The 16,466-nt window shown below is 37.1% G+C and overlaps 1 protein-coding gene across 1 annotated transcript in view; it reads left to right on the forward strand.

The window, feature by feature from the left end:
• Nucleotides 1-16,466, forward strand: part of LOC121316386 (CUB and sushi domain-containing protein 1-like) — a 590,542-nt gene that overhangs the window by 24,182 nt on the left and 549,894 nt on the right. Inside the window, exon 4 of the mRNA XM_041251464.1 lies at nucleotides 10,488-11,139. Coding sequence (XP_041107398.1) covers nucleotides 10,488-11,139 — 652 coding nt within the window. The remainder of the gene's footprint in view (nucleotides 1-10,487; nucleotides 11,140-16,466) is intronic.

Below are 16,466 nucleotides of genomic sequence, written 5' to 3' on the forward strand. Positions count from 1 at the left end.
AAATCTTACATATTTCTATACATAACTATATATAGCAATGTATTATATATATATATATATATATATATATATATATATATATATATATATATATATATATATATATATATAATATTATTGTAACATTTATAAAAGACCATATTCAAACACAGTAGTAACATTCATTTAACCTTTATCAGAATTGTAATAAGGAATTTCAAGGATTGCATTCCACCTGCACAGTAAGATAGATTTCAGGTTAGAAAACATAACTTTATTATTGACTGTCCACAAAGCCTATAACAGAAAAAGAATAGTTGAATGGAGTATTTGCAGTATAAAACTGATGGTGGGATACCCAGTAAAGTCATGAATAAGTACTTAAGTCAATTCTGTATAAATTGTATAGAAAATTATAGGCCCGATTTTACATTTCGTCATTTTTTTTTTTTGTTACATTACAAAGTTTACTATAGTTTTGCTGTACGATTTTGCTAAAACACATACTGTATATGTACTGTGTGCGTGTATCTACATCTCTCTCTCTCTCTCTCTCTCTCTCTCTCTCTCTCTCTCTCTCTCTCTCTCTCTCTCTCTCTCTCTCTCTCTCTATATATATATATATATATATATATATATAGATATATATATATATATATATATATATATAAGATGTGTGTTTCACTATAATTATAAGTGAATGCACAAGCCTTCATTTTAATAACTTTTTTTAACTGTGTTTATGAAAGGCCCTGAGCTTTGGTTACAATCTAGGTCGCTAGAGTACAGTGTCACAGCAATAACACAGTGATCTTGTGCTTTCAGCAGCATCATTGATCATTTTCACAGTTTTGGGTTGAGTTACTTGGTCTGTTGTAGACTGCTTCATGTAACAACTTTGCTCTTTATCCCAGTAGGCATCATGTATTTCTCAAACATATCTAAAAGGCATTTATTATCTCAGTCTTTACGTTTCATATATCCCTCTTAAAAAAAAAAATCAAACAAACAAAACAATAACCACAGTTTAGTGTTACATAAAAACATCAAACCAATCGGATGTTCAAGGACTGGTTCTTTTAAAGGAGGGCTACAGAATGCTCATTTGATTTTTTGTTTTGTTTTTACATGAACAATAAAGACATGCTGGTCAACTAATATTGGAAGAAACATATCATTGTAGCTCAATGTTTTAATGGAATTTATAGTTCTGCTTATTAAAAATAAATAAATAAATAATGGCCATAATTGTATGTTTTATTATACGCACAGTACAGTAATACTTAATAACAGTTACTGTATTAGCAAAGACACAGCTACAGGGAACACACCAATAACTTGTATCATTACTCAATATGAGGCCTTAGCTAGAACTAATATCCATGTATCTTATTTACAACATGTTAACCTCTCTTTAAATAATTTAGTCCAGCATTATTTTAATGAGTTATATAATATTCTTGAATATATATATATATATATATATATATATATATATATATATATATATAGAGAGAGAGAGAGAGAGAGAGAGAGAGAGAGAGAGAGAGAGAGAGAGAGCTGTACTTACAAAGGTAACATGAAATTCTCCGGTCAGGACACTGCATTCTGATTGACTATCATATTATTGTTAAGAAAACAATGAATAATCTGTGTATTTTTTGTTTTCCTGTCACTCAGTGCAGACACACTGAACAGACATGAGGAATAAAAATACATTCAACATCATCTCTGATTTCAGTAATTCTTCAGGTTCTGTGTTTGAGAGGGGTGGATAATGTGCAGAACTGTCTTTTTGTGTTTTTCTGTAGCGTGTTTTTGAGAGCATATAAACAGCGATTTTTAGTCTTAAATTGGATCTGATAACAACGAAAAGTGCCATTCCCTCCACAGAAAGTTTAGTGAAATGTGTGTGGGATGTACAGGCATTTTCAAAGTGCCATTGTGTCTTGTGGCAGACGTACACACTGATCATGTGCAGTTGGGGTGGTTGCACCATGATGTAAGTAATCTGCATTTAGTTTCAACAGTAACATTGTGATAAGACTATGATATGCTTTGTAGTGTACAGTACTAGTAAGACTCTGCAATCTATTTGCTTCTGCAGACCAGAAGGGTGGAATAAAATGCAGTGTTTTATGAATTGCCCTTATTTTTAAACTTAGAGAAGACCCTTGATACTGGAAATCAATAAAGAATTACTGTAATGTCCATTCACCATAGTATTAATCTTGATATTAAAGTAAGTATGCAGTGTTTTTTTAAGCTGTTTTGCTTAATTAGTATTAGCCCAACGAGTAAAAAAGTGGTATATGTATAAAGTAAATATGCCAAGGTCTAAAATAAATATATATGTATATAATTTATATACTCGTGATGCAGTGCATGATGAAGCAGACAGAGATGTTTATAATCCACTTTGGAAAACGTTTTATTATTTTTATATCCAGGTCTGGTGACCAAATATTAATCCCCCGTCAATACACAACAATGTGTATTGCACAGATTAAATAATGATGGGGTTGCAGTCCCAAATAGTAAACACAATATATCTGTCCCACAATAGACCAACACGGTCACCAGTCCTGGGTGCATGCAGTAGTGTTCGTGGTGGGTGATACAAGTTTATCAGTGACAGTAGTGCAGTGCTGTTCAGGCTTTTGTGCTGGCCCTTGCCAACAGCTCTGGAATGTGTTAGCAGTCTAATAATCACAAACAAGAGAATTATAGACAAACAAACAAGCCATTCACGATACATATATTTCATGGGGTCTCTCACAGTCTTTTCAGGTTCAAAACACAAGCCAAGCGAAGGAACAGATTGTGTCTCTCCGTCCCCTTTTATGCCGTCACACATGACCCCTAGGTAAACGAGTGCAGCCGCCCCTCCAATCTGCAACTGCCACGTCGTTTCCCTTCTAGGTCAATGCACTAATGCAACGGAGTTCCGCCCCCTTTCAAGTTGGCCGACTTCCCTTGAACCCTGGGAAAGAACTGTCAGGCCAGTCTGTCCAATGAACTGTGTTCTCACTGCTTAGCGCCTTCACAGGTCGGGAGGGAGATTTACTACCAAGAATCATTGTATTTCTGTCACACATCGGCATCAAACCTTCTTTTTATTTTATTTGATCATATTAAGAAACTCATTTTTGATCTGATGTTATTGCTTTGATTAAACTTTTTCCTTCCACATATTGAAATTGGCAACATGCAAGATCTTAACAGCAACAGCAATACCATTAAGCCTGAATTACAAAGCAGACCATTTTAATAGGTTTTATGTAAGATAAATGTTTTGTGTTGCAGAACTACTGTACACATAAACCCTGCTGGGTCATCTTAATGGCTTCATCTTTTCATTTAATGACATTTTTGTTGTCTCATCTGTAGTGAATAATATTAGCTTAAAACATGTTTTGAAAGTTTGTCTCTCTTAAAGTGTCATTGTATGTATAATGAAGCATTGGATATGTATATCCCCCCCCCCAGTGTAAATAGATGTATGAATTTCAAAGTGAAATTGTAGTTTATTTGTACTCTATTTGAGAGTGAAAGTGCATACCTTATTTAGTAATCAATTTGGTAACCCTGTCTGAAGTGCTTAGTTTTGTCACTTTTTACATTTTTGTTTCTTTCTCTATTTATTTATTATTCACTGGATCAAATATTATGCTTTAAAGGGGGCTGCTGAGGAATAAACAAAATGTCATGAAAACAGACACGTGAAAAGATTAAGTTAAACTGAGAAACACGAAAACAAACATTTGAAAATAACAAAACAAAGACCATCTTGGCCAGTATTCAACCCCCCCCCCTCCTCTCCTCCTTTCCTCCTCGTAAACTGTGCAGACTGTTAAAATGTTGTCCTTTGGGACATTATGATCATTTAAAGATCACTAAAATATATTTTGCATTGAGCTTTGAATTAGATACCTAAATGCATTTTCAGATATATTTAAATAATTTTAAGATCTCAAAATGTTTTTGAGCTATCTTTAAATGATTTTCACAGATCTGAAATTCAGTTTAAGATATCTCAAATTGAGAGGGTTCTCCAAATCATTATGCAATTACTTCCTGTTCAGTTAGATATATCTCTAAACATACAGGAAATCAGTCCAAAACATAAATCATTTTCACCGGAAGTGATTTGGAGATATCTTGAAATGATTTAGAGATATCTGTAGCTCAGGGCAAAGAGAAAAGTTAACGGCATAGATGGCAAAAAGTACCCTTTGAAATTCCAGCTGTGGAATTCACTGAACATATTGAGGGACCTTTAGAGGATAAAATGAACTGCACTCCATATATCAAACAAACCTGTATAATGTACAGAAAAATTGAGCCAGTGAAATTGAGCAAGTTCTGTGAATATGTATTGCACATAGGGGTAGTACAGATGCCAAATGTACGAGTCTATTGTGAGACAGAGTACCCCCCATCATCTAATGTGATGTCTAAAGACAGTTTTCTAAAACTGCTCACAGTGATTCAAAAATTGTGGAAACTCTGGCCTTGTTTACAAAAACTCAGAGATCAGTTTATTCTAGTTCCTCCTGAAGAATGTCATGCAGTTGATGAAATAATGGTAGTGTTCAAGGGAAAATACCATCTACATGTTATTACATGCCTGCAAAACTGCACAAGTGGGAGTTCATTTGGGGACGTGCTGGAGCAAGTGGCTTTCTTTATGACTTTGATGTATATCAAGGTACAGAAAATGAAGAAACAGAAAAGTGAGACGGTGCTCCTGGAGACATTGTCCTGAACATGACATCAACCCTTCCAGCGGGAAAGAACCACAATAATTTTGCATATAACTACTATACACCAATGCTACTGGTTGAACAACTGAGAGAGAGAGAGAGAGAGAGAGAGAGAGAGAGAGAGAGAGAGAGAGAGAGAGAGAGAGAGAGAGAAATAAATCTACTATAAGGCACGGTGAAAGGATGAGAAAGAAAAGAAAAAGAAAAAGGGAAGAAGCTCATTTGATTTTAAAATAGCACATAATGACATTATCATAGTAATAGGTTTGACAACAAGGCAGTTAACCTACCGCCCGAGAAGCACCACCGCCTGGCATGCCTCCTGATGTAAGAAAAGATGGCTGTGGTCATTTGCCTACATGGGAAACCAAAGATACAAGTATTGCACTTACACTTACTTCTCGCATATATGCTGTCACAAATGTTAAGTCCATCTCTGCTTCAACAAGGATAAAAACTGTATTTCTGTCTACCACAATAAAAAGTAGACTTCAGAGTTCCTATAGGCTTGATCAATATTCATTCAGCTGAAACACAAGTGCTAATTGCAGTTTGATCAACATGTTCTGATTGAACGTTCTGGCTTGCCATAGGGACATCTATAAAGTACCCCCTTCCCAGTACCCCCCGCCCCACACACACATACTTCTCTTTTATATCTTCTTGCATTTCACTGGCTCTATCCTACAGAAATATCTTCAAATAATAATAATGTAAGTTGAAAAATAATATTAAAAGATTTTAGCATTTTGTTTTACATGGTTTGTCGAATGTGAATTAACCTGCAAAAAAAAAAATAATAATAATTTCAGGCATCAGAACATACAATGTAAAGCAATGTGTCACCCAGTAGTAGACATTGAGTAAGTGCTGGATGTCTAAATAGGGAGTAACTACAGCATTTCAAGATGACAAATGTGTTTGTTGACAGCAGATTCATGGTATCAAGGTTAAACTAGAGAAAATTCAAGAATAATCTTTAAAAGATGAAGGGAATGGGAATGAAATATACTTATTCATGCATAGCAAGCCTTTGCTGAAAAACAAAGACATGATTAAGAATATTTTTTTTTTGTTTGTTTGTTTTTCAGTCCTTCTGCTATGCATGTGGTTTTGAGTTCAGCACACCTGACGTTTCTCTGAAAGCTTAGAAGTGTCTATAAAATAAAAATTTCACAGTACAGAAATGTGACCTAAAATGGCATGGTGGATTAAAAACACTTGTAGCCTTTGGTTGTACAGTCCAATTCTTCCTTACCCTTATTTTATACAACTAAAAAGTGCCTATTTATGATTTGTTTGGAGGTTTCCTCAGGGAATGAATAACAAGGAGAAAGGTAATTTGTAGTCAAAGGGTTAACGGTCAATAAGGGTATTAAAAGTTAAAGGAGGATAAGCTGTCACAATCGAGGTGACATGATCAGATAAGGACCTGGAAGGCAACAACGTAATGCCAAATGACATATAAAGTCATGGTTTGTAACAGGTTCCCAGGCATGGATTACTTCGAGAAAATAAACTCTGATGGGCAAGGAGAAAAGAGAAAATTAATTTGCAGGTAATGAGCCCAAGGCCCAGTAGAAAAAATGTGACTTAATGCCAATGAGCATAAAGATTGTGCTCAATCACCTGTTCTACTTTTCAAAGCAAAGCAACATAATGTCATTAGAACAATATACTGCAGGCAAGAACAATATTGTTTATGGATTCTGATAGCACATAAACATAGAATAAATCAAGCAAATTTAACATGAGATGGTGATAATAAGCATTCAAATGAATTTGAAGGAAGTATACTAACTTGAGGTTAAAGAATCTTGCAAATTCTATGGCTTGTGGAGGGTAGACTGATGGGAGTAGTGAAAATATTAGAAATTACTGTAAGCTGAACAGTGAATAGTATAATTTGGATAGGGACCCCCCAACATTATGCAAATGCATAGAAACCCAAATGAATTCAGTGGGAATAGTACTGCAGACTTCTTTAATCAGTAAATAAATGTTGCTTTTCACGTTTCAAATAAATATTGCTTTTTGCATTTCTTTTTTTGCAATAATGGCAACTAACGCAGTGGAGTGCAAGGTAAAAGTTTAAAAAAAAAGAAATCTGCCAGTGTGACAGCCAGCTCGCCAAAATAGACCCGCTTGGGTTCTTCTCCCTTCTAAAATTACAGACAACACACAAGATTGAAAGAAAAATAGCACCGATGCGCAACTTTAATAACAAAAATAAGCAAAAGAAAAACCAAAACAAACACCTAGCTCCTTCGGAGCACTGACTAAACACTCGATGCAAGAACTGGCTTGCAGGACGGATACTCCGTTTACCTGCCACAAAAACCCACACAAATAACAACACACACAACTGCTCACTCATACAGTCGGGCTCTTCTCAGTAGCCCTAAGCAGACTGGCTGCCTCTCTTAAAAACCCTGCACCTGGCTCCAATTTACAATTACCACCAGGTGCAGGGGATTATCTAAACAATAAAACAATTAAACAATTACAAACCCTTAGCCCATTCACCAAAAAGTGCATTTTCACATGTTTTTAAAGCAGGGAGGATTTTAACCCCCTCCCTGCTATCTCACAGCCAGATATAAAGATAAGAAAAAGCAAGCTAATTTATTATAAAGCGGTACAATATTGACATTCAAAATTCTAAAATAAACAAAAAAACTTTTTTTATATCTTTATATGCGTCAGATAGCGTCAGATAGCCAGCACAGATCTCCCCTGTTACAACAGGGTATAATAGACAATCAATAGATATTCTGAATACTTATCTGAATTGATGCTTTCAGGGTCATGTGGGGTAAAAAAGTGTTCTGTTATGTGAAAAATGGTTTGTGATATTTTCAGAACCTGTCCTGCGAATGCTGGTTGGCAATCTAGCGGTCTTCTGACCATATCAATGGTTAAGGGGAACACATATTCTTTTCCAGCTGCAGCCTTTGTACAGTAAAAATTCCATATGACTGACTAGTCCATCATACTATTTTCTTGAGAATAAACTGTATTTAGCTACTAACGTTTTCAAATTTAATTTTGCTGAATCTTCCCAGTTGGCCTACATTCTTTTTCATTTCTCTGTTGTATCCTTTCCAATTCCAGGGCTGGAAATAAGACTCCCCTTTCATAGCAGATTCAGTTTAATAGGGCACAAGTGAGCTTGTTACCTATACACTGTGGCTAATCAAGCTTGTAGTAAAAACTGGAATGTGTTCAACTGTTATGCAAAAGGAGTCTTCCCTGCAGTCATCCCTGCAATTAGGACAGCCATTTCAGAACACTTTTAAGGGTAAACCCAGTGTATGATATCCCCTTAGAGAATTAACTGATGTACTACTTTCTTGCATGCAAGATATGCCATTCAATTTTTATTCCTATAACATATCCATAGCTTAACAATAACATTGGAGAATAGGTTATCAATAAGGGAATTATATCTGTGTTGTAGGTCCTGCCAAATCCCAAGACATTTAAGTCCACCCACAACCCCTGTTATAGAGCAGTTGAAAAAAATGAAAAAGAGTTCAGAAAACTGTAACCCAGAGCCCAACAATTTTCTTATTATTTAGAGATATATTTTTTTAGTAAACTGACTGGAGTTTGTATATTTTTTAAATCTCCTAAATATGTAAGATTTTTTCCAGTTTTCACAGAATAGTTTAATCAGAATACGTAGACATTTGCTGATTAACAGAAAGATGTTTATGGGCTAGTATATTTTTTTTGTTAGATAAAGTATTAACTTATTGTACCAACGGTACTGGTTATCCATATGAATTGTTGATAACGACCTATAGCATACTGATTGATGTGTAGAGTAATTAATTTCCTCCTAGTAATTGATTTCCAACAAAAGACCCCTCTCTTTACTTGAATGGAATGATTTTTGTCTTTGAATTGTGAGCAGGCTAGTAGTTTGCATCCAGCCCTTCCTGTCCATTAAGTTCAATGGGCTGAGATGCTAAACCATTCCAGTGGCGCACTATGGTAAAGAATCCTGACCCCGGTGGTTGAACAGGTCATTTAACATCTATGTTCTTTGCAATAAAAGCACTAGCATGTATTCTGGCTTTTGAGACATATGATTTTCTCAAAAAAATAAGGCAAGCAAATGATCAAATTTGTCAAATTATTTTATATTAAAATGGCAGCAAAATTGCTTTTATCTACACTAAAAAAAGATAGGTGAAGAGTACAGCTATGGCCAAAAGTTTTGCATCACCCTGTAAAATTAACAAATTTTGCTTAATTAAGCCAAATGAAACTTGCTGAATAATGTTACATTAACATATTGAATTACAAATGTGACATTTTAAAATCTAACATGAAATACTGTACTACTATTATGGCTTCTGGTAGACTTTTGCGGTATCATTTTGTAATTGCCTTTCAAGTAAAAGGCAACCATTACCAAAAGGGTATTTAACTCTTAAAGCATACATGCTAACAGTCCCTGTATGATCGGGACAATCCCGATTTCCTAGCAAATGCCGCGCGTCCTGATTCATAAGAAGAAAGTCCCAATGTTTACCCATAGAAGAAAAAGCATTTATTCTGCGCAGTAGTTAGTGAAAAACCACACGCTGTGCTCCCCGTGTGGCTGACACACCTGCTGATCATTAACTTATACAAAGGTAAGAATGTTTCATTATGTCTCGTTTTACTGTCGTGTTGAATTGTGGGGATACGTCTATTATATGATGTTGAGTGCTTTTTGCGTATGACTCCTCCCATGTGTATGATGCATATGATCCCTGGAGACGAGCATCCCGCTGAACAGTTTTCAAATGTTGAAAAGTATGCTAAAGACCTGAATCCAAAATATTGTATACCAAAGCTGCCCCAAGGGCACTAAAGGACTGCGCTCAAAGATCTCAGAGCCATCTCCTTGCAAGACTGAACTGATCAGAGAGCCTTGTTCAGATAAGTACATTGTTGATTCTATCTGTATAGATTTAGCAATTTTTTGTGTTTTACATAAATTCTATGTGATATTTAAACTAATTGCTGTAAGAATTTTTCTATTTACATGTATTTGTGTGCACTACAGGCTGTTAGTTGTTACACCTTGACCTTGTGCCCCACGTGAAGCCAACAACTCAAGTTGCTCCTTCCCAGGGATCCAGCAACATAAATTGTGCTTTGTGCTCTTCCCCCAGGCTCCATATTTTATTTCTTGATTTTGCTTTTTACCACTATACAAGATGTTCATATTATTTATGAAATTGTTTAATTATAGTTTCTTGTTGATCTTCAAGAGAGCCTGTTCAGCCAGTGCGTTCACTGCAAGGCTAGGGAACTACAACAGCATCCTGGTAGCCTTTGCTGCGGTCCCTCTCTGAGAACCACAGGCACTCTTCACAACAGCTGGATGAGTTGCGCCTGGTTAATAAAAACCTGCACCGTGTGTAGAAACCTGGCTTCGCTGACAGGTACATGTAGGCAGCTTTGGCTTTCCCAGGCATGTGTATTAGATGTCCCAATCACTCCAGGGCATATGTTTGGTCCCACGTTGGGCAAGATGGTGCAGCGCTCTCACTGCGCGTGGGAATCCACTAAGGAGTTGGTTCCCTTGCTTATCAAGTGACCACCTCTATTATGTAAACCAGTGGCAAACTGGCACCCTAGGCCTCAGCAGCCTTAAAGATCAGCCCAGCTGGCTGTGCCCGCTGCCACAGGTGATGTTCGGATCCAGCCCAATGCTTTAAAAGGTTCTGCTACCCTGAGCAGAGACAGAGGTCGCAGGCTAAGTCAGCGGCTAAGCAGCAGCCCTACGAATTTGCTGCCACAGTCCCAGGGCCCCTTCTCAGTCAACCATCTGGACTATTGGCATCAGTGCACTACAGACATCTGGTTGCTTACTACCGTTCAGACCGGCTATTTGCTGCAGTTCAAGCACGGTCCCCTCCCTTTCGAGGCATGACTGCAACAGTCACAGATCCACAGGATATCACTGTGGTGTCTCAGGATGTAACAGCTCTGCTACAAAAACAAGGTATTTTGCATGATAGATCCCCTCCAGTTGGAGGAAGGATTCTATTCCAGGTACTACCTAGTGGCCAAGCAGGATGGTGGCCTCAGACTAATCCTCGACCTCAGACAGTATTTGAGCCAAAGGAGGTTCAGAATGTTGATAATGCAATAGGAAATGCAAGTGTCAATCAGGCCAGCCGACTGGTTCACCATGATGGACCCAAAAAAGCCTATTTCCACATCCCCATAAAACCAGCGCACAGAAAGTACATGAGATTGGCCTTTCAGGGAACGGCATATAAGTTCTGTGTCTTGCCATTTCTGGGCAGTGTCACCAGAAGGGAGGTCGTCATCACAGACGTATCCAGTCTGGGCTGGGGCACTGTGTGGAATGGCCAGGATGTGCATGGTGTGTGGAACCCCCCTTAGCAGGGTCTCCACATCAATTTTTTAATGCTGCAGGAAGTTTACTTGGCCTTGCAGATTTTTTGCAGGAGGTTCACATAAAAACCTCCTCACACTGTGGGCAGTACAACTACCTGGGATGACAAATTGAGCTGTGGACCACCTCTCAAGGGGAGTCCCCAGCAGCTCAGTGGAGGCTTCACCCCAAGGTGGTTTGCCTCATCTGGGATAGGTTTGGAAAAGCAAAGATTTCTCTCTGCCTCCCAGAAATCAACCCACTGTCCCCTCTGGTTCTCCATAATAGGAGGCGCAGACCCGCTGGCAATAGATGCCTTAGCTAACCAGTGGCTGAGGCATCTGCTATATATGCATTTGCCTGGCTCCCGCTTTGTCAGGAGAAAATCAGGCAGGACCAGGCTAAAGGTGCTCCTAGAAGCCCATTATTGGCCCAGGAGACTGAGTGGCCAGCTCTGAAGACTGCTGAAGCACCGTGATCTGCTCAGTCAGGCAAGGGGAACCTTATGGAATCCTAGCCCGTCGAGCCTGCAGCTCAGGGTCTGGCCCCTGAATGGCTGCATTTGAGCCGTCTGGGTCTGTCCAACACGGTTATTGACATCCCACAAAATTCAAGAGCAGCGCTCACGCGTTCCCAGTACGTGTGTTCGACCCCATGATTTGTCCCATGGCAATAATATGGCAATTGTTGCAGGACCTGTTTGACAAGAGGAAATTCCTCTCTACTTTAAAGATCTGTCTAGCAGTTATTTCAGCTTGTAATGCCAAGATTGACTTGGTCGCCCCAGGAGCTCACTTCCTGGTGGGGCAATTTTTTAAAGGGGCTCAGCAGCTTCAGCTGCCTATGAAGGACATTGTTCCCCACTGGAGGCTAAACATGGTGCTAAAGGCACTCATAAAGCCTTCATGTGAGCCCCTGCATTCAGCTGAGCTAAACGTTTTATCATTTAAAGTTGTTTTCTTGCTTGCAAAGTGGGTGAGTGAGATGCAGGCTTTCTCAATAGCGAAAGCCTACTTAATTTTTACAGAGGCCAGGACAAAGGTTAAACTCCATACCAATCCTACCAAGAAATGAAACTCACACATTCCATGCCAAGTAACAGGATTCCTAATATGTATAAATCAAAACCTTCAGCATTATTGATGTGATATGTGTGATGTCCTGCCGAAGACCGTCTCGGCATTCCGTGTTAGTCAGTCTGTAAAATTTGGCTTTCCATCTACCTCCTTTACAGTCTGACAGAGAGCAGCAGCTCCTTATGATCTGCTCAGTGCGACCCCTGGCGTACTATGTTGACAGTACGAAAAGTTTCCTATGGGGAGAAGTCCCATGGTCAAGCCCTGTCTAAGCAGTGTCTGTCCAAGTGGATAGCAGGTGGTCTAGACTGCCTATGATCTGGCCAACTTGCTCTCTCCAGAAAATCTAACTGACCATTCCCACCAGGGGTATGGCAACTTTGTGGGGTTTATACCAGAGTGCAGCTCCAGGAGACATTTTGCAATGCAGCGTTGTGGGCTACAGACTTAACCCTTTGCGGACCCACATCGGACTAGATTCGACAATACAATTTTTCCTTCCCTGTCCGACATCATCAAAAAGACATCAAGCACAGGTCTCTAGTTGTTTTTTCTCTGGAAAAAGCAGAGAAAAGCTTTCAATGGCCAAGTGAGGCTGATAGAAGCTTAGTGAAGCTGAAAAGAAAGGATGCATATCTGAACAATATGCATAGTCCCTTCACCACAGACATAACACAGACATAAACAAACAAGATAGCTGCTTCCACATCCAGCGCTCAAAGAATGTCACACACATTTTTTTTTGCCAAGCTTTTTGAGATGTTATAGTAATAAAATAATAACTTAGATTGCATTATTGAGGAGTTTCGTGATAAAAAGAATGATCAGGAGATGATTTATCGGTATGCACTACTAAGAAGAGATATGTAATAAATACAGCAAACAAGGGGTGGGGCAGGGTTGGAGATGCAGTACTGAATGTCTTTTACCCCTTGTTTTACTATGAATAAAATTACTTTTAAACAGTGCATGTAAATGCATGTGTGAAAATAAACTGGACTTGACAAGCCTGACAGGCGCGGAATAAATGGACCACAAATCGTTAATGTCGTGGATCCTCAAAACCCTGGTTTTGGAACTAGTGTGTTAAGGACGGCTTCCCAGTCAACCCTTAAAACACAGACATTGAGGTGAAACTCCCCCTCAAATTTCTTCTCCCTTGCTACTTGTTACTGGAGTACAAAATGATAATGCACAGTGCAGTCTTCGGCTTAGCCTTGTAGCATTCCAGTTGTTTGCAATCTTGCCTTTTCAATGGCTTTGGTACACTCACCCATTCGGTAATGGTTATATTTTGTACTTGAAAGGGAACATTGTATTATTATCATAACCCTGGTTCCTTAAAATAGAAATGTAACCGTTAACCTTCAAGGTCACTGCATCCAATGAAAAATGATCTGTGAGCGCAGTTCTTTTGTGCCCTCGGGGGCGTGCCATGATTGCGTCACAGACTCAAAGAGCAGCTTTAGTAGACAATTTTCAGGGTTTGGCTCTTTAGGAAGTAAATACCCATTTGGTAATGTTTACATTTCTATTTCAGGGAACCAGGGCTATATTAATATTAACATTTCTTTGATTATATGATGTTAAATAACATATCTAAATTATGTTAATATATATTTATATTTTTAATTGTCTCAATTCTTAAAGGTGATGCAAAACTTTTGGCTATAGCTGTAGGTAAAGCGCTGTTAGTTCAAATAGAAATATACAGTATATATGTAGCCTGCTTTGTTTCGATCTCATAATATCAAAAACATTTCTAAATCAAAAACAATTTTAGTACCAATTGTCCTAATTTGCAATAAAAACTGTATATACCATCCAGTAGACTTATATTTAGAAACCCAGGATCTGACCCAAATCGGAAATCTTTTAGAGGAACATGACATATGTTGCTACATCTTTTCATGTAATGTCATTGTACAGCATTTGAAATGACTAACAGTTGAGATATGTCATGTCCTGATTGGCTCTTTTATTACTTGATCTAGTAAACCTTTTAAAGACCAGTCAATTCAGAATGGTGACAGCATGCTAGCATATAAATGTATTAAAAGAAAGGGTGGACTGCTGTAAATAGCTTATGAAGGTTGACCCCCTCCCGCTCACCAACTCAGCCTAAAATAAAAAAATTTTAAATAGTAATGTTCATATGGCATACGTGAGTTGATCAAATTCAAAATACTTTTGATTAAACCTGTTCTTGCTTAATGGGTTCATTGTTTTACTTGTATGTGTAAATAATCAGATTTTTTTCAGTGATCCCTAACTAAATAAGATGTGAAGGCCCAAAAATACATCATCATGTATTTATGAACAGAAACAGGTTGCTTAGTTACCGATAGTAAAGCACTTTATATCCTTTTACACCATGTTTAGATCAGTTGGTTTTGGCATAAGCGTCAAAAGGAATCTGAAATAGCTTACATCTTTGAATATAACTAACTGTCTTGTAGGTGTAGTTGTCAGGGTTGTGTGTTTTTGCTATGCCGTTCCTTAAAGAAATATTATATATATATATATATATATATATATATATATATATATATATATATATATATATTTTAAAATTATAATATATATATATAAAAATATATTACTATTTAGCAATATAATAATGATCATGAAAGTTCTTTAATACTAAAGTTATTGCAATAACAATAAGTTATGTAACCACTAGTACTTTCAAAATTATGATATCTCAAGTACCCCTGTGTATATGAAATATATTGGTTTTGGCAACACTGTTATGTATTTGCAATTATAAAACAGATTTTAAAAATGTTTGTTTGTATTACATGTATTTAAGAAGATGAAAGCAAAACTGAACATTCAGTAAAATGACCGTCAAAATACATTATAGCCACCATAATGAAATGTCTTCATGTCAGCCCCATTTTATCAACGGGGACACAAAATGCAAGATCTACAATTTTTTCTCACATTTTTGATATTTCAGTTTTGTTTTATACATGTGAGTCACAGTACCTTGGTGTGTACAGTTGCTTTTTATTTTTATTTTGTTTAAAACTAGAGCTCAGAGCTTATAGCTCATGGGAGAACAGTCGGTGCCAGTAATACATTGTGCAAAGCTGGCTGATTACATGTTACCCATCTTTAAGTTGTGTGTTTCCAAATCTGAAAATATGATTTGACATCTGAATGCAAGCTTCTGTTTATCTGCATTACCAAAGGTACAAACAATAATTATTTTGGGCTTCATTTGCCAAAAAGAGAGAATATCTGTAGTGTAATTAAGGATCAGTTGACATTTTTCTTACAGTAGAGAACTGTAATAAAAAATATATATATCTTGAGTACCTTGTCCTTATTCACCATGACCTTTTTAGTCACAAGAGACATACATCTTAAATTATACATTAGCATGTATGTATGTCAGTCTGTAATTAATGGAGGGCAGGCATATGACAAATGAAATATATAACCAGTAAACCTCTATATCGATCATCTATTTTGTTACATAATGAGGGAGGTCATTGACCGTCAACCATTTACAATTAGACAAGGCACTACATACATTTCTCATTAATGCAGTGACTCATAAACAGCACGACTTGCTGCTGTACAGATGAGCTGTTCTATATTTCTAACAAATGTCTCTGGCTTGCCCACAGAAATCATGTACTGTACCGCATACATGCAGAGTAAAACAATTATAAAACAGCAGCTGTTTTCAATGGTAATTTTTTATACAGTTTATCTGCAACAATAAAGTATATTTCCCTGCCAAGTTGTCCATATTTTTATGGTATGTTTTTTTTTTTTTTTTTTTTTTTTTTTTTAATTAACATACAAAATAATGTCATCATGCACAACACAGTTTTCATTTTCCAAATAGCTGTGATGCCTATACAGCTGCAATTAACTAGATAACTGCCATTACCTATAAACAGCCAGGAGTCAATTAACTAGCAGGTGTTGCCTCTTCAACATTTCAGCATAAGAATCTGTGGTCTGTTGTTATTAATATTTCAACTGCCTGTAAACAATAATTATAGTGTTAAATTAACCTAACTACTACTTTTGTATAAAACCACCCACTGGAGAAGCAGGAAATTCACAAAATATTTCAAATAAAGAAATCTTCTGTATAATGTCAACAGCACAATCCTACAATATTTATGTAATTAATTAAAGAAAAAAAAAACTTTTCCAAACAAATTCCAATCACATGAATGTGTAACAGGCACCTGTTATGTAGTGCACAATAAACTG

The sequence above is a fragment of the Polyodon spathula genome, chromosome 5 (genome assembly GCF_017654505.1).
Source record: "Polyodon spathula isolate WHYD16114869_AA chromosome 5, ASM1765450v1, whole genome shotgun sequence".
Lineage (NCBI taxonomy): Eukaryota > Metazoa > Chordata > Actinopteri > Acipenseriformes > Polyodontidae > Polyodon > Polyodon spathula.